A 19233-nucleotide genomic window follows, 5' to 3' on the forward strand; every position below is an offset into this window, starting at 1 on the left:
ATGGGAACAGAAATTCAACGTGTCTTAAATGTTGACATCCCATGCTAAATACAAGAAGCAGATGTTGGCCTTCAATCAATACCTGAAGTAAGTGGGTAGAGTAATTTTTGGTAAATTGAAAAAGAATTTCAATGTTTAAAATTTGTGACTTCTCACGCTAAATACCGGAAGTAGATGCTGACCTTCAGTCAACACTTGAAGTAAGTAGGTGTTAGAGTTAGTTGGGGTAGATGGGAACAGAAATTCAATGTGTCTCAAATGTTGACATCCCACGCTAAATACAAGAAGCAGATGTTGGCCTTCAATCAATACCTGAAGTAAGTGGGTAGAGTCATTTTTGGTAAATTGAAAAAGAATTTCAATGTTTAAAATTTGTGACTTCTCACGCTAAATACCGGAAGTAGATGCTGACCTTCAGTCAACACTTGAAGTAAGTAGGTGTTAGAGTTAGTTGGGGTAGATGGGAACAGAAATTCAATGTGTCTCAAATGTTGACATCCCACGCTTAATACAAGAAGTAGATGTTGGCCTTCAATCAATACCTGAAGAAAGTGGGTAGAGTCAGTCAGGGAAAATAGGAACAGAAATTCGACGTGTCTCAAATGTTGACATCCTAAACTAAATACAGGAAGCTGATGTTGCCCTTTAATCAATACCTGGAGTAAGTGGGTAGAGTCATTTTTGGTAAATTGAAAAAGAATTTCAATGTTTAAAATTTGTGACTTCTCACGCTAAATACCGGAAGTAGATGCTGACCTTCAGTCAACATTTGAAGTAAGTAGGTGTTAGAGTTAGTTGGGGTAGATGGGAACAGAAATTCAATGTGTCTTAAATGTTGACATCCCATGCTAAATACAAGAAGCAGATGTTGGCCTTCAATCAATACCTGAAGTAAGTAGGTAGAGTCAGTCAGGCTAAATGGGAATAGAAATTCGACGTGTCTCAAATGTTGACATCCAAAACTAAATACAGGAAGCTGATGTTGCCCTTTAATCAATACCTGGAGTAAGTGGGTAGAGTCATTTTTGGTAAATTGAAAAAGAATTTCAATGTTTAAAATTTGTGACTTCTCACGCTAAATACCGGAAGTAGATGGTGACCTTCAGTCAACACTTGAATTAAGTAGGTGTTAGAGTTAGTTGGGGTAGATGGGAACAGAAATTCAATGTGTCTCAAATGTTGACATCCCACGCTTAATACAAGAAGTAGATGTTGGCCTTCAATCAATACCTGAAGAAAGTGGGTAGAGTCAGTCAGGGAAAATAGGAACAGAAATTCGACGTGTCTCAAATGTTGACATCCAAAACTAAATACAGGAAGCTGATGCTGCCCTTTAATCAATACCTGGAGTAAGTGGGTAGAGTCATTTTTTGGTAAATTGAAAAAGAATTTCAATGTTTAAAATTTGTGACTTCTCACGCTAAATACCGGAAGTAGATGCTGACCTTCAGTCAACACTTGAAGTAAGTAGGTGTTAGAGTTAGTTGGGGTAGATGGGAACAGAAATTCAATGTGTCTCAAATGTTGACATCCCACGCTAAATACAAGAAGCAGATGTTGGCCTTCAATCAATACCTGAAGAAAGTGGGTAGAGTCAGTCAGGGAAAATAGGAACAGAAATTCGACGTGTCTCAAATGTTGACATCCAAAACTAAATACAGGAAGCTGATGTTGCCCTTTAATCAATACCTGAAGTAAGTGGGTAGAGTCATTTTTGGTAAATTGAAAAAGAATTTCAATGTTTAAAATTTGTGACTTCTCACGCTAAATACCGGAAGTAGATGCTGACCTTCAGTCAACACTTGAAGTAAGTAGGTGTTAGAGTTAGTTGGGGTAGATGGGAACAGAAATTCAATGTGTCTCAAATGTTGACATCCCACGCTTAATACAAGAAGTAGATGTTGGCCTTCAATCAATACCTGAAGAAAGTGGGTAGAGTCAGTCAGGGAAAATAGGAACAGAAATTCGACGTGTCTCAAATGTTGACATCCAAAACTAAATACAGGAAGCTGATGTTGCCCTTTAATCAATACCTGGAGTAAGTGGGTAGAGTCATTTTTGGTAAATTGAAAAAGAATTTCAATGTTTAAAATTTGTGACTTCTCATGCTAAATACCGGAAGTAGATGCTGACCTTCAGTCAACACTTGAAGTAAGTAGGTGTTAGAGTTAGTTGGGGTAGATGGGAACAGAAATTCAATGTGTCTCAAATGTTGACATCCCATGCTAAATACAAGAAGCAGATGTTGGCCTTCAATCAATACCTGAAGTAAGTGGGTAGAGTCAGTCAGGCTAAATGGGAATAGAAATTCAATGTGTCTCAAATGTTGACATTCCACGCTAAATACAAGAAGCAGATGTTGGCCTTCAATCAACGCCTAAAGAAAGTGGGTAGAGTCAGTCAGGGAAAATGAGAACAGAAATTCGATGTGTCTCAAATGTTGACATCCAAAGCTAAATACTGGAAGCTGATGTTGGCCTTCAATCAGTATCTGGAGTAAGTGGGTAGAGTAAGTTTGGGTAAATTGAAATAGAATTTCAATGTTTAAAATTTTTGACTTCCCACGCTAAATACCGGAAGTAGATGCTGGCCTTCACTCAACACTTGAAGTAAATGGTTGTTAGAGTCAGTTGGGGTAGATGGGAACAGAAATTCAATGTTTCAAATTTTTGACATCTCGCGCAAATAGAGGAAGCTGGCCTTCAATATATACCTGAAGTAAGTGGTTACATGATCCTTGAAATCATACAATAGTTGACTCTTGATTTCACGAACAAACAGTGAACATGTTTGAGATGTTTCACCAAAAAAAAAACCCTTCAGAAGGTAATTCTGGCTACGGTACTGCTTGATGCAGTAGTTTTCGAAATAACTTGTAGTAATAAAGCTTTCGTCATAAATGTAAACATATTCACATTTTTTAAGGATATTTTTGGTTCAAATATAAAACATCGAACGCAAAACGTCAATGTTAGAAAAAATATCGACCTTTAAGCATCAAGGTTAAAAAATATCGATGCTTCGAAAATATCGATATCGGTGTCACACCATTGGTTGCTCTCAGAGAGTACAGTCTTAGACACAATGTAACAATTTTTATCTCCCAATTCATCCATATGAAAGGAGACGATCTGAAGTTGAAACATTGAAATTCTGTTTTATCTCTTCTCTACAACTGGCCCTACATGATATAAATTATTTTAAAAATAGTCAACTGACCTTGATCTTACGATCTTAATTTTTGGATGTCTCTGTTCAGACGCTTTTCTTATGTGGCATAAAAAAGGGATACAATATACAGGGTGTTTCAAAATGAATAGCGGGGTGTTAACATGTTATAATATTTATTACACCAAACTTACAGCCACAAGTGATACGTCAAATGAAAGAGAAACTCAAACAGTTTTACATAATAGCCTACAAGTGTTCAATGTGAGCACCATTCGTCACTCGGGACACGTCAAGACGATATGCGAGTTCTTCCCAAACTTTGATGAGTGTCTCCTTAGTAATTGCTGCAACAGCTGTTTCAATCCTGTTCCTTACTTCGGGAAGGTCGGCTGGCAGTGGAGGCACATACACACGGTCCTCAATAAACCCCCAAAGATAGAAATCACACGGCGTTAGGTCGGGTGACCGTGGAGGCCATGGGAAACAAGCCCTGTCATTAGGCCCCTTACGGCCAATAAAGCGATCCGGTACAGTTAGGTTAAGCCAATCGCGTACCTCATTATGCCAGTGAGGCGGCGCACCATCTTGCTGAAAGATAAAACACAAAACGCTTTCTGTTCTTTGGTCGCCATCTTTGCTACAAGCGCTTTCTAGCAGATTGCAGCAGAAACATTCCACGCTCATGCGCACTGATGCCAACAATCAAAAAACTGTTTGAGTTTCTCCTTCATTTGATATATCACTTGTGGCTGTAAGTTTGGTGTAATAAATATTATAACATGTTAAAACCCCGCTATTCATTTTGAAACACCCTGTATTATTAGAACTCGCCATGGTAATATGCGAATCATACGTTGTAAATAGTTTCGTTGAGTTTCAGTTTTATAAACTTTAGTTTTTACGAACTTTTTAACGAACTTTTTTCGTGATCCCAAGGAGTTTGTTAAATTGAGAGTCACATGCATGCATTAGATCATGGAGAGCCCAAGCGCTACTACATCTTTCACATCTTTTCTCAATTTTTTTTCAAAATCACGTAATATATTTCTATTTAGATAACTTATAATCTGATAGAGTCGAGTTATTTGCATATTTCTTGTTTTACTTGCAGAAAAGAAATAGAAAAACGAAGAAAGCATCTGAATGAATCTGGTGGAGAAATTTTTATAGACAGTTTCTTAAAAGAAATAGAGAAAAATAAAGGAAAACCAACAACCAACTTTCACGGTATGTTTCTTCTCTTTTTTTTTCTCCTCTGATGACTTCATAACTTAAAAGAAAGATGTATGATACTTTTCTGTTATGGGTATTAAAATCGCTTTACTAAAGCTTGGAGACTCGCTTGCGTTCTAAATTGGCGGAAACAGAAAAATAACGTTTACGTAGCACGTCAGTGTTGCTCTTAAGTGAACATTTTAAAAGAGCTTTTATTGTGCTTTAATGACTTTATATATTTGTTTTTAGGATTATTTTGCATTTTGAGGGAGTTTTTAATGTTATTTCATCTGGTTGACGTATTATTTTAATCGAACATTTCATGTTCTTTCATTGCTTTTTTTTATTTGGTAGATTTAATGGCTTGATTTAATTGGTTGGTAGATTATGTTTCATTTCAATGGAGCTTAAAGTCTTATTTATTTCAAAAGTGCACTAAAAAGACAAAATAATATATTGTATCACCTAACAAGTAGTTGTCATTTAACTGTTACCAAATATGGCGAAACAAAATGAAATGAAAAATTATTGGCAAAAGATTAACAACTGGCCAAATGATTGTAGTACCTACAACGAAACGGCACCGATGTTGGACCTTTGAGCAGGAATTAATAACTGAAGGGAGTAAGTCCAATCACTGGGTTAGGAAGTGCTGAAGCAAAGATCCCAAGTCACATGGTTCAGCTTTGACGAATGGGAGGCACGTTTTACGAGGAATGAATAGAAGAAACCTAATTTCTTCCAATACTTTACTTTCAAATATATCACGTGACTTGGGATCCTTGCTTCAAGAATTAAAGGCTTCACTCTCTCCACCTTTTATTCTTTTTCAATGCGTTGGACTAATTTTTTTTTTTAATTTTTTTATTTCTAATGGCAAGTCAGGTTACACTAATAGAACAAAGATATAAAAACATGTAGAACAGTGAATAAGTCAACACAAATTGACCGAAGTCATTGCCTCAGGCATTCTCTGGCTCTCCAATACAGGGTCGTCTTAGAGTCGGTGAACCCGCATCGACGCAGGTGAGCTCTATTAAAGGGTTCTCCAAGATCGCACAATGAACAAAGAGGGGAGTCAAAAATCCCAATTCTATTGAGATGTTCAATCAGACAGTCATGTCCTGTCACCAATCGGAACAATGTTGCTGCCTCACGTCGAGGGCAATCGGGTATTAGCAAGATCTTCGCTTGTCCAGGTCTTAAGATTTAACCCGGTCTTGCATTTGGACCTCAAATTTCACCTCAGGTCGAATGCAATTGGGTATTAGCAAGATCTTCGCTTGTCCAGGTCTTATGATTTAACCCGGTCTTGCATTTGGACCTCAAATTTCACCTCACGTCGAATGCAATTGGGTATTAGCAAGATCTTCGCTTGTCCAGGTCTTAAGATTTAACCCGGTCTTGCATTTGGACCTCAAATTTCACCTCACGTCGAATGCAATTGGGTATTAGCAAGATCTTCGCTTGTCCAGGTCTTAAGATTTAACCCGGTCTTGCATTTGGACCTCATATTTCACCTCACGTCGAATGCAATTGGGTATTAGCAAGATCTTCGCTTGTCCAGGTCTTAAGATTTAACCCGGTCTTGCATTTGGACCTCAAATTTCACCTCACGTCGAATGCAATTGGGTATTAGCAAGATCTTCGCTTGTCCAGGTCTTAAGATTTAACCCGGTCTTGCATTTGGACCTCAAATTTCACCTCAAATCGAATGCAATTGGGTATTAGCAAGATCTTCGCTTGTCCAGGTCTTAAGATTTAACCCGGTCTTGCATTTGGACCTCATATTTCACCTCACGTCGAATGCAATTGGGTATTAGCAAGATCTTCGCTTGTCCAGGTCTTAAGATTTAACCCGTTCTTGCATTTGGACCTCAAATTTCAATCTCAAAACTTGTTTCCAGAAGAGTTGGACTAAAAGTAAAATACATAAATTGCGTTTTTGTATTTTACTTTCAGTATGTTTGATAATTTATGTTTTTGAACTAAAAGCAAAATACATAAATTATCGTTTCGTCCCCCAGAAAAGAACATGATTGGCAATGCACAAGCTCTGGTGATTGGTGGAAGCGAGACCACGAGGACATCCCTGCTGTGGCTCCTCATCGCGCTGGTAGAATACCCCGAAGTGCAAAAGAAAGTGCAAGAGGAAATCGACAGTGTCATCGGCCGAGAGGGGAAGTGTCATTGGCAGGAAAGAGCCAAACTACCGTACACGTACGCCACTGTCATGGAAGGGCAGCGGTGGAGGAGTGTCACGCCACTGAATGTCATTCACAGGTGTGTCTCCATAGTAGATTCCTTAGAGAAAATGAAGCACCTACTGTTTAACCACGGATTGTATGTAATTCGGCAATCTGCCAAGTAAAGACGATTCCATCTGAATGAATCTAGAAGGGGAGAAGGGAAAATAACGATGGGATTTTGATGCACACGTTTTATAATGTCACCAATGCCTTATTCATTTATTGCATTCTCGAAAATAAAATAAGGGGAAACAAAAATAGTTACCATGGAAACAACGAAAAGAAAAGAAAACATTTTCATTTCGTTCAGGAACGTAAAAGCAAAATGGTAAGCTCAAAACTTTGTTGTGAATAAATAAATAGATTCATTTTTACCGTGAGAATATGGATCGAATATACTTTAGATTTAAAAAATGTTGCTGTGAGCAAATTTTCATTTTTACGAAACTAAGGATAAATAATAGAGGCAAAAATGCACATCTGAAACAAACCAACTGACACCCCTATAAACTAATAGATACGTCCGTTTCCGCTTATGAACCGGATATTAGCCTTTCCATGTAATCGATGGTCAAACAGTATAGTGAATTCAACGAGAGCTGCTGGTGGAAGTAAACAAGCAATGTGACACTTGGTGATACCGTTGTCTGCTTAGCGCTACACTGTTAAAAATTTTCCTGAAAATTTACGGTAATTGTTAGTGGCATCCATGTTGCCAGTAACTATTACCGTAAAAATCAAATGTTACTGTAAAATTTTGCGGTATCCTCGGTAGGCCACAGCAACCAATTGGCGCTGGGATCGCTTATTTCTCTGGTATAAATTACCGTAAAAATCAGCTATGCGTTAGTCCGCCATTTTACAGTAACAATTACCAGAAAATCTTCCTGAATTTTTAACAGTGTAGGAAGATCGAAAACAGTGCCAATCTGATAAGCGAAATGTTTACGAACAGAATCGCCAATTCAAGGAGTAATCCATCAAAACGGCAAATGTTGTCTCCAAACAACAATCCTGTTTGTTTACTTCCACTGTAACTTCTCCTTGAATTCACTATTGAAGCAAAAGGTTGTAAGGGCCAAAATTAAAAACTTGGAGATAGCTGGTGCAAATGATAGTAGCAAATATCGTGTATTTAGGAGCAAAAGATGGTAATAGTGTAGCCTTGGTAGGTCCTGCATAGTTTATTACAATTAGTTATAGTAGGCTCATGGTGATTTGGGAGATTTTAGCTAAAAATCAGTTATTTAAAAAAACCTAAATGGTAAAACATAACACTCTCCTCTATAAGGGAAGGTGTTGTGCAAAAATGAGTTAACTACCAAAAATTTATGAAATGAGTTATTCATATAGGTTGTCGGATAAAGGGATATAATGTGGGATATAAAGCTGATTTCAGCCAAATTCTAGGTTACTATGCCATCTAATAAACAACCACTTCTATGAAACTGAGCATTGGAGTTCAACTTTCAGCTCAATTTACTCAAAAGTACTGCTTGGAGTGTTCACCCATTTTTGCATAAAACAGTCCATATTACGTCTACCGGAAAGTTCTGACCATTTAAGAAATGGTAGAAAATTATGCAGATTTTCATACATTTAACAAAATTTACTCTGTTACGATATAATTTTTATCGCCACTTATGTCTTCTTGTGAGCGAGATGGCAATTTGTAAATTCCACTTTTGTCTTTGGGGGCAAGGAACTCCTCGTTTGTGTGTGTTTCTACTTTAACATATTCTTCATTTTTGAATTTTTTCCCGCCAAGCAATTTTACCAAGAGAGGATGAGATAATCGAAGATTGCGAAACCTGGGTTCTATGATAAGAAGTCGGAGGTGTTTAACAGGAAGCGAACTTCAATGCGTCACATCACACAATGCAAGAACAAACGAGCCGCTTTGGTTTGATTCGTCCAATATAATCATGGAGCTGGGGAGGGGGATTCCTTTTCTCATCTTCTGCCATTCTTTCCAGACCTTATACACGCCGGTTTTTATTTATTTCTCACTTTGCACCACTTTTTCGTGGAGGAAAAATTCCTAAATAAAGATGATGCCATAGCAGCAGTACTTGAATTTTTAGCCTCCAAAGATGAGGAGTTCTTTGAAGTGTGATTTACACATGGCAGTCAAGTTGGCAAGAAGTCATAAGCAACGAAGAAAATAGTATCGCACAGTAAATATTGTAAAATATGTTCGATAGATGGATAGATATATAGAATAGACAGGATTTACATATTGATAGATGGACGGTTGGCTAAAAATGTCTGTGAGGATAAACAATAGATAATCTTTACTAATAATAAAGCAGAAAGTCTCTCTGTCCGGAGGATGTCTAGATGTCTGGATGTCTGTAGGATATCTGTAGGATGTCTGTGACGCGCATAGCGCCTAAACCGTTCGGCCGATTTTCATGAAATTTGGCACAAAGTTAGTATGTAGCATGGGGGTGTGCACCTCGAAGCGATTTTTCGAAAATTCGATGTGGTTCTTTTTTTATTCCAATTTTAAGAAAAAAAAACTATCATAAATTACGAAATCATCATAACGTGATACCGTAACATGGGCACAAGCCAATTGGCGAGATACGAAATTATCATAGCGTGGAACCGTAACGTCGGTACAAGCCAGTTGGCGAGAAAATTCACCATACATTATTTGTATATACACAGGCGAACCAAAAGACCTTTAATTTTTCTATTACGGGCGAAGCCGTGCGGGTGCCACTAGTACTCGTTACTAATAATAAAGCAGAAAGTCTCTCTGTCCGGAGGATGTCTGTATGTCTGGATGTCTGTAGGATATCTGTAGGATGTCTGTGACGCGCATAGCGCTTAAACCGTTCGGCCGATTTTCATGAAATTTGGCACGAAGTTAGTATGTAGCATGGGGGTGTGCACCTCGAAGCGATTTTTCGAAAATTCGATGTGGTTCTTTTTTTATTCCAATTTTAAGAAAAAAAACCATCATAAATAACGAAATTATCGTAACGTGGAACCGTAACATGGGCACAAGCCAGTTGGCGAGATACGAAATTATCATAACGTGGAACCGTAACATGAGTACAAGCCAATTGACGAGAAAATTCACAATACATTATTTGTAAATACAGGCGAACCAAAAGACCTTTTAATTTTTCTATTACGGGCGAAGCCGTGCGGGTACCACTAGTTTTACATATAAACATACATTTATATTTGCATTGTTGCAGTGCCGGCGGTGACTTCAAGATAGGCGATTACGATGTTCCCAAGGGTGCTAACATCATTGCCAACAACTGGGCCATTCACATGAATCCAGACAACTGGAAAAGTCCAGAGAAATTCATTCCAGAGCGATTCTTATTGGAAGACAAGAGTGTCACGATGCAGAGGCCGGAGAACTACATACCCTTCTCAGTTGGTGAGTGATGAGGACAATAATTTTCATTCCAAAAAGGTTTTACACGGTCAGATGAGAAAACGTAATATCAATTAAACAGCAATTCTGAGGGATTACTCAAAAAAAAAAAAAAAAAGAAAAAAAAAGCTTGTGATAGACGACCCACAGCAAGTCAAACTAAACTGCTAAAATCTGTGATGCCTAAAATCTATTATTAATGGTTTTTCTGAAATAGGGTAACAGCATCAGTAACAGACAAGGGTCCAGTAACAGACAGTTGTAAGTTTGTATTTAAATAATAAGAATTTTAGGCGGGTAAAACCGATGTAGCTGCGACTTATGAATACGGTGAAACCGTCTAGTGTTATCAGAGTGAATTTTATGAGCCAGTCGGTAGTTACAAGGCAGTGGTGGAAGGTGATGAACAGCCACCATAAGGTCTACCGGTGTTTCATGTTCATTTGAATTTAACGAGCTGATGTGTGCATCACATGACTTCCTTTTACTCCAATTTAATGTCATTTCCCCATTATTCGCTATTTTAATGTGATTCAATATTTATTCTCTAAATATCACCAACAATGGCCAAATTGAAACCAAAAAAAAAAAAAAAAACTCCGCCAAATTTGTCGCCAAGTTGGCGACAAAACTTGGCGACCAAAAGACTGGCGATATATCGCCAAGTGTCCGACAAATTATAACGCCACTTGAGTTTACATCGAAATTAACAATGATTTCCCCCCAAAAAGGTGCAAAAGACCCCCTTAGGAACATCCGAAAGCAACCAAAAGGGGAGGTGCACAACTAGACCCCACTACGAGTCTATGTACCAAATTTCAACTTTCTAGGACATACCATTTTTGAGTTATGCGAGATACATACGCACATACGCACATACATACAGACGTCACGAGAAAAGTCGTTGTAATTACCTCGGTGATGGTCAAAATGGATATTTCGCGTGTCTATACATTCTTAGGCACTTTTCCGCATGTGGTCGAATCGAAAAAAAAACTCAACATTCATTTGGGGGTGAGCAAAATGGAAATTAAGGGCGATTTTTGAGTGAAAATTTTTTCGCGAATACAATACTTCCTTTTTTGTAAAAGGAAGTAATAAGGTATTAGACGTAAAACACAAAGCATTTTTGCACATTTTGAAGAGAAAAGAGGAACTCTGTCCATTACTCATGCTTTCCTCAAACTATCTGTTACTGGGTATTATCAGATTTCTGGGTGTCTATTACTGGGTGTCGGACCTTTTTTGCGAAATTGAGCAAGTAAAAATAGAATTAACTCATTCAGAGGATCCAGAAGCAGCCGAACGTTAGCTGTAATGTATAGTTGCATGAGAGAAAAATAGTTTTTTAAGTCTAAATACATTAAAAGGATCAGAAAATTGAGTTAACCTGAGAGCGATGTCTTAATCATGTCTGTTACTGGTGCCGTTATTCCATGTATTGAATAAGTGCTATTTAACTTCTGAAAATTCAATTTTAAAGAATAACAAAGTGAATTTTCAAACATCGTACCCTAGTTGTAAGTCAGTGAAGGTCACTCTGACCTCCCGATAAATTCCTCATTTGGTTAGTTTTGTCTGACAATATGCAAATTTGTAGACAGCGTCAATTAAAAAAATATATAATGGTGAATAATGTGTTTTTATTCAACGCAGGTATGTGTATAACTGTACATGCTCATATTTTGTCATTAAGTTAAATTGAGAACTTTGTTCGGTAAATTGAAAGCTCCACTCCCTCCACGTCCCAGATTTTAAACGCTCAATATTTTCATTGTTTTCTCATTGCTAATTGCTAACATGTATACCATTGTAAATTGAATGCGCAATGGGGTTGTTTCCTTCAGTCAAAAGTAGTCCATTTTGTCACTGAAATTGATGGAATACGTAAAAAAAAAAAAGTAATAATAATAATAACATGGACCCAGAAAATACTTTCATTTTCCCAACAGTTATTTTTTAATTAATTTTTTAAAATGTCCGATTTTTCAAACAAAGCGTGGTCTTGATGACGTCACAAATCATGCACTTTGCCGCATCTTTCTACCGCGATTCCACGCATTATCATTTATGATAATCAAGAAGCGAATTAAAATTACGCTCTACGCTTGCTATCAACCATATTGTTGCCAATACATGTGAGTAAAGATGCAAATTAAATATTTTGCTCTGTGAATGGCAACACAGAATGGCATTTCATCATTTGTGATGTCATCGGACCGAAGCATAAACATTGAAAGCGCGCCGACTTAAGTAATTTTTTTAAAAATATTAAACCTAAACAAATTATTTAAAAAAAATGGTCAGATCCTATGTTTTTAAGCATGCTCTTTCAGAAAAAAAATACTTTTAAAATCTTGGAAACGATCCCATTGTCATTTGAAAAAGTATGCCACATCTAGAAACTAGAAAACAGAACAGCAGTAAATATTAATTAAAAAAACCCCTCATAAACTATATTATTCAACTACAGTACATAATCACACTTAATTTTCAATGTACGGGATTTAGAAAAATTTATGGCTCCTTAACTTTTCAAGAGTCAAAAATCAGATGTCATTTGCTGATACGTCTAACGAAGAGTTTCTTACGTACAAGCGTATGCATTTGAGTTATGGCACCAAATATTTAGTGCAGCAGTTTGACGAAGTAACACTTTTGTTGTATAGAATTTCAGAGATTTTTGCATTCATAAGATTAGATCATTTTTCTGAAGGCAATATATAATTATTCTCTTTCCGAATTACCTTCCCAAATTATCACGGGAGGTCACTGTGACCTCCCACAATTTTCCTTATTCGGCAAATTGAGAATTTCTGCCCTCCCAAATATTTAAGTTTGGTGGGCCCCTTGAGCAGACCCATATTTAAGCAGCTAGGGGACTGGTGTGTTGCCCCCCCCCCACCCCTCCTCCAATTTCGGGAGTAATGTAATTCTAAAATGATAGCGGTATAATTCCTACTAAACACAAATAACTTTCCCATTTAAATGGGCACGAAAAAAAGATGTATAAACTTTCAAACTCGGTGACAAATTTATTACAGCCGAACTCATTGATAAATTTTGAAATTAAAGCAACCATTAATTTGAAGTTTTTTTTTTCTTTTTTTTTTGGTTTTATTTTAAATATTTTTTGTTTTGGAAGGAGAGGGGGGCAGTCGCCCTCTCTTGTCCCCCCCCCTCTGGATACGCCCATGGTCCTGCATAATATTGTACCAGAACACTAAAACATGTTGTTAAGTTTTATAATATAAACAGGAGAATATTAACCTTTAACTTTCATACGAAACTCATAACTTCAGCGAATGCGTTTTTCGTTGCTTCTAAATGAAGGGCATCAATGGAAAATTTAAAAAAAAAAACTCTTGACATATCGAACGAGAATTCTCATGATCCGTATAAGATTATTGTAACTCACGTTCAAATTCTATAAGTCTCAAATTTCGGACTAGGGTAGTCAATTCAGTGAATGAACACACTTCAGTGAATGAATAATTCGTAATTAAACTAGTATGTTGTGGCCATCACGAAACTTTCTTCTATATTTTTCTTTTTTTTTTTCTGATCCCTCCCCATGCTTGACGAGGAAGCAATATTCCCAACAAAAACAAAATTACACATGCAAAAACTTGACGACCATCCCAATGTCTAAATTATTGCAAAAGCAAAGCAAAGAGCGAAAATTGAAAGTTATTTCAAAAGCCTTGCTTGAATTAATTACAAATATTTTATTTGTTAACAAACATAAGATGGCAACAGTTAAAAATTTTAAATCATTGAGATCATATTTCCTATCATTTCCATACAATTAAAATCACGAGAAATACGCAGACGACAATCTATTACGATTTATCTTTCTTATTGTTGCATTAATAAAAATATTTTTATTCGCAAAAAAAAAATCAACACCTCTTGGAGCGATCGGCGTCAAAATAGAACCAAAGCCTGTTTACATATGGATTCACATATATTCCAAATTTCAACCAGAACGTAGCATTACTTCTTGAGATAGGACACTCAAAATGGAAAAAAAGAACGGGTGATTGCGCTACCCCCCTTTTAGCTGTTGACACAAAAATAAAATCAGTTCTTATACCCACTAAGGGCTACTTGCCGATAAATTTTTCTTTCATTCCGTTCATTATTTCTTGAGATACAGCAGTCACAATTGACGACAAAAAACGTTCTACAGCTCAACCCCCGTTTGAGTTATTGACACCAAAATTGAATCAGCACCTGTTCCTGTTAATACCAACATATGGACCAAATTTTGTTTGATTCCGCCAGTAACTTCCTGAGGAATAGCAAGCACGCGTAACTCGAAAAACGTCCCATTGCTCCACCCCCCCTTGGAGGAATTCGCGCCAAAAACTAATGGGCACAAGTTCACATAGGGGCACATATGTGTACTAAATTTCGTTCGATTTCATGCGGTAGTTTTTGTTGTAGAGCGGCCACAAAAAACTGGTCACACACAGACGTGACACACATACACACACACACACACACACACACACACACACATACATACACACACACAGACAGACAGACATTTTCCAAAAATGGTCGAAATGGACTCAGCACACCTCAAAACGTTCGAATCCGTCAAAATTCGAAATTCGAAAATTTGCACGAATCCAATACTTTCTTCTATATATTAGATATAGAAGAAAGTAAAAAGAAAAGTTTTCACAGTTTCCTAATGAATGGGAAACAGTCACTTCGTTCTATACATATTCAAGAAGAAAACGACTACATGGTGTTATCTTTGTCCTTGTTGTAAGTGTGCATTGACTGGATTGTTGCACCGTCTTTCGTTTAAACCCTCAAAACACCGGAATCAGAATTATTAAAATGACCCAAACTATTTTTTACTTTCTTCTATATCTAATATATAGAAGAAAGTATTGGATTCGTGCAAATTTTCGAATTTCGAATTTTGACGGATTCGAACGTTTTGAGGTGTGCTGAGTCCATTTCGACTATTTTTGGAAAATGTCTGTCTGTCTGTGTGTGTGTGTGTGTGTGTATGTATGTATGTGTGTGTGTGTGTGTATGTATGTGTGTCACGTCTGTGTGTGACCAGTTTTTTGTGGCCGCTCTACAACAAAAACTACCGCATGAAATCGAACGAAATTTAGTACACATATGTGCCCCTATGTGAACTTGTGCCCATTAGTTTTTGGCGCGAATTCCTCCAAGGGGGGTGGAGCAATGGGACGTTTTTCGAGTTACGCGTGCTTGCTATTCCTCAGGAAGTTACTGGCGGAATCAAACAAAATTTGGTCCATATGTTGGTATTAACAGGAACAGGTGCTGATTCAATTTTGGTGTCAATAACTCAAACGGGGGTTGAGCTGTAGAACGTTTTTTGTCGTCAATTGTAACTGCTGTATCTCAAGAAATAATGAACGGAATGAAAGAGAAATTTATCGGCAAGTAGCCCTTAGTGGGTATAAGAACTGATTTTATTTTTGTGTCAACAGCTAAAAGGGGGGTAGCGCAATCACCCGTTCTTTTTTTCCATTTTGAGTGCCCTATCTCAAGAAGTAATGCTACGTTCCGGTTGAAATTTGGAATATATGTGAATCCATACGTAAACAGGCTTTGGTTCAATTTTGACTCCAATCGCTCCAAGAGGTGTTGATTTTTTTTTTTTTTTTGCGAATAAAAATAGTTTTATTAATGCAACAATAAGAAAGATAAATCGTAATAGATTGTCGTCTGCGTATTTCGCGTGATTTTAATTGTATGGAAATGATCGGAAATATTATCTCAATGATTTAAAATTTTTAACTGTTGCCATCTTATGTTTGTTAACAAATAAAATATTTGTAATTCATTCAAGCAAGGCTTTTAAAATAACTTTCAATTTTCGCTCTTTGCTTTGCTTTTGCAATAATTCAGACATTGGGATGGTCGTCAAGTTTTTGCATGTGTAATTTTGTTTTTGTTGGGAATATTGCTTCCTCGTCAAGCATGGGGAGGAATCAGAAAAAGGAAAAATATAGAAGAAAGTTTCGTAATGGCCACAACATACTAGTTTATTTTAATAGCAAAAAATATGAATAAAACGAGCTGATGTGTGCATCACATGACTTCCTTTTACTCCAATTTAATGTCATTTTCCCATTATTGGCAATTTTAATGTCATTCAATAGTTTACTCTCTAAATATCACCAACAGTGACCAAATTGAAACCAGATTTTAAAGAAAAGTCAAATTTGTCGCCAAAAAAACTTGGCGAACAAAAGACTGGCGATAATTCGCCAATTGTCCGACAAATTGCAACACCACTTGAGTTTACATCGAAATTAACAATGATTTCCCCCAAAAAAGGGGCAAAAGACCCCTTTAGAAACACTCGAATGCAACCAAAACGGGAGGTGCACAACTAAGACTCCACTAGGAGTCTACGTACCAAATTTCAACTTTGTAGGACATACCGTTCTGGAGTTATGCGCATACATCCGCACATACGTACATACAGACGTCACGAGAAAAGTCGTTGTAATTAACTCAGGAATTATGAAAATGGATATTTCGCGTGTCTATATGTTATTAAGCATTTATCCAGGCGTGGTCAAATCGGAAAAAAAAAAAAACTCAATATTCATTCGGGAGTGAGCAAAATGTAAATTAAGGTCGATTTTTGAGTGAAAATTTTTTCGCGAAAACAATACTTTCTTTTTTGTAAAAGGAAGTAAAAATAATCTCATATACCAAATGTCGCAGTTTTTAACCTTATTATGAATTTCTAAAAATGAGACCGAGTTTAATTGTTTATTTGCTGTTTAGATGTTCCTAGAGCCGCTATATACACTGGTGTAAGAAATTAAGAGAATTTTCAGATTTGGTCAATTATCTCCAGAACTACAGTACCGATTTTAATGAAATTTGGTACGTACATACATTGAAACAATACAAAACAAATAACCATCTAAAATTTAAAATACACAAGCATGATCATAAATAACACTCGTTAGAGTCGAATGGTATGAAACAGCAATTACAAAATTGAAAAAAAAAAAGGGGGGGTTAGTAGGGGGTACGGTCCTCTCGAAATAAAGCAGTTCATGGGATCCTTAAGCAATTATTTCCACTCGTTCCACAACGCCGTTCTCAGGCTATGGATGGTCCCCGGAGGGGTGTTGCGAGTTGCTATTCGTATTGCCCTCTTGAGAGCGTTCCAGAAATGTTCTACAGGATTGGAGTCTAGAGATCTGCTTGGCCAATCCATCGAGTGAATATCCTCCCCTTCCAGAAATTCGTCGACCAGAAGAGCTGTATATGTGGTCTTGTGTACCATTAAAATTAACTCGGGGCTAACAGCGCCCCTCAAGAGGGGATCTTAGGGCTCCAAGACCACATCCCTATGTCTCGCAACTGTCACAGAGCTTCTCTCAAAGACATGGATGGGTGTGCGGCCATCCAACATGATGCCTGCCCAGACCGTCAAACCACTACCGCCATAATGGTCGATTTCGCCGATATTGGAGGGTAGGTAGCAGGTTCCTGCTTCCATCCATGTAAATGTAGGACAAGAATAGTCGTTTAAGCTGAAACGGGACTTGCTATTTGCCTTCCAATATCCGCGAAATCGACCATTTTGGCGGTGGTGATTTGACGGTCTGGGCTGACATCATGTTGGATGGCCGCACACTCCTCCATGTCTTTGAGAGAGACTCTGACAGTTGCGAGACATAGGGATGTGGTCTTGGAGCCCTAAGATCCCCTCTTGAGGGGCGCTGTTAGCCCCGAGTTAATTTTAATGGTACACAAGACCACATATACAGCTCTTCTGGTCGACGAATTTCTGGAAGGGGAGGATATTCACTCGATGGATTGGCCAAGCAGATCTCTAGACTCCAATCCTGTAGAACATTTCTGGAACGCTCTCAAGAGGGCAATACGAATAGCAACTCGCAACACCCCTCCGGGGACCATCCATAGCCTGAGAACGGCGTTGTGGAACGAGTGGAAATAATTGCTTAAGGATCCCATGAACTGCTTTATTTCGAGAGGACCGTACCCCCTACTAACCCCCCCCCCTTTTTTTTTTCAATTTTGTAATTGCTGTTTCATACCATTCGACTCTAACGAGTGTTATTTATGATCATGCTTGTGTATTTTAAATTTTAGATGGTTATTTGTTTTGTATTGTTTCAATGTATGTACGTACCAAATTTCATTAAAATCGGTACTGTAGTTCTGGAGATCATTGACCAAATCTGAAAATTCTCTTAATTTCTTACATCAGTGTAAATTGGATCGGAATTTTCATTGTTGCGGAACTAGGGTTACCCCAGCAAAGTTACGAGTTTTGCCAAATTGGTCAAAAATAATATTTTATTGAATAAACAGTTCACGTTCCGCTAATAATTGCTCGCAGTGAACAATCACCAAACACGATAATATGCCAGAAAAGACATCCCCTCAAACCCACGCTCCGATCCAAAATGGCTGATCTTAATCAGATGCGTCCGCTCGTATATATAGGGGCCTTAAGTTATCCTGCCACTTTAATGAAATCACCAGTTTGATTTATCATATCATTCAATCCTATCATTGCTGCTCAAAATGTTGTGAAATCATCTAACTATTTTATTACCTTTATTACAGGCAGACGCAGTTGCCCTGGTGAGTTTGTGGCTCTGATTGAAATCTTCCAGTACTTGCAAGCTATCATGCAGAAATTTACGGTCCAAGCACCGCACAACAAGAAGATGGACGTATCTGGAGAATTTGGAACCGTATTTCAGCCTCATAGACAGGAGTTCCTGTTCTTAATCAGAGATTAAGAAAAAAGGGTCATTTTGAGCCATGAATCTTCGTATCATTTGCCATTCTCTTCACTTTGTTGCTTCCCTTCCATTCCTTCGGAAATTTAATATATGATATTTTTTTCTTCTTTGATAAATAAAATGAAACTTTTTAGTTTATATAGTTTAAAATAGTTCTGTTTTAATTACATAATATATATTATATTAAAAAAAATTTCTGCTAGGCAACAGGCGAAAAAGAAACAGCCTCCTTCCATCAAAACATTCTAACTTGCCTATTCTTTAGCAAAGCCATTACAAAAAAAAAAAAGCCAACAACACCTCAGACGCAATGACGGATACAAGAGAAGGGCGATGGGGCGATCGCCCCTTCCTTGAGGGATCCTGCATGGGCAATTTTCCAGAGTTAAAGTCC

The 19233-nt window shown here is 37.5% G+C and overlaps 1 protein-coding gene across 1 annotated transcript in view; it reads left to right on the forward strand.

Moving 5' to 3' along the window:
- LOC129229762 (cytochrome P450 2J2-like) overlaps positions 1 to 18918 on the forward strand; it is a 48555-nt gene extending 29637 nt beyond the window's left edge. Inside the window, exons 5-8 of the mRNA XM_054864133.1 lie at positions 4283 to 4398; positions 6414 to 6669; positions 9848 to 10038; positions 18658 to 18918. Coding sequence (XP_054720108.1) covers positions 4283 to 4398; positions 6414 to 6669; positions 9848 to 10038; positions 18658 to 18836 — 742 coding nt within the window. The 3' untranslated portion in view covers positions 18837 to 18918. The remainder of the gene's footprint in view (positions 1 to 4282; positions 4399 to 6413; positions 6670 to 9847; positions 10039 to 18657) is intronic.
- The last annotated feature ends 315 nt before the right edge of the window (positions 18919 to 19233 follow it).

The sequence above is a fragment of the Uloborus diversus genome, chromosome 9, assembly GCF_026930045.1.
Source record: "Uloborus diversus isolate 005 chromosome 9, Udiv.v.3.1, whole genome shotgun sequence".
NCBI lineage: Eukaryota > Metazoa > Arthropoda > Arachnida > Araneae > Uloboridae > Uloborus > Uloborus diversus.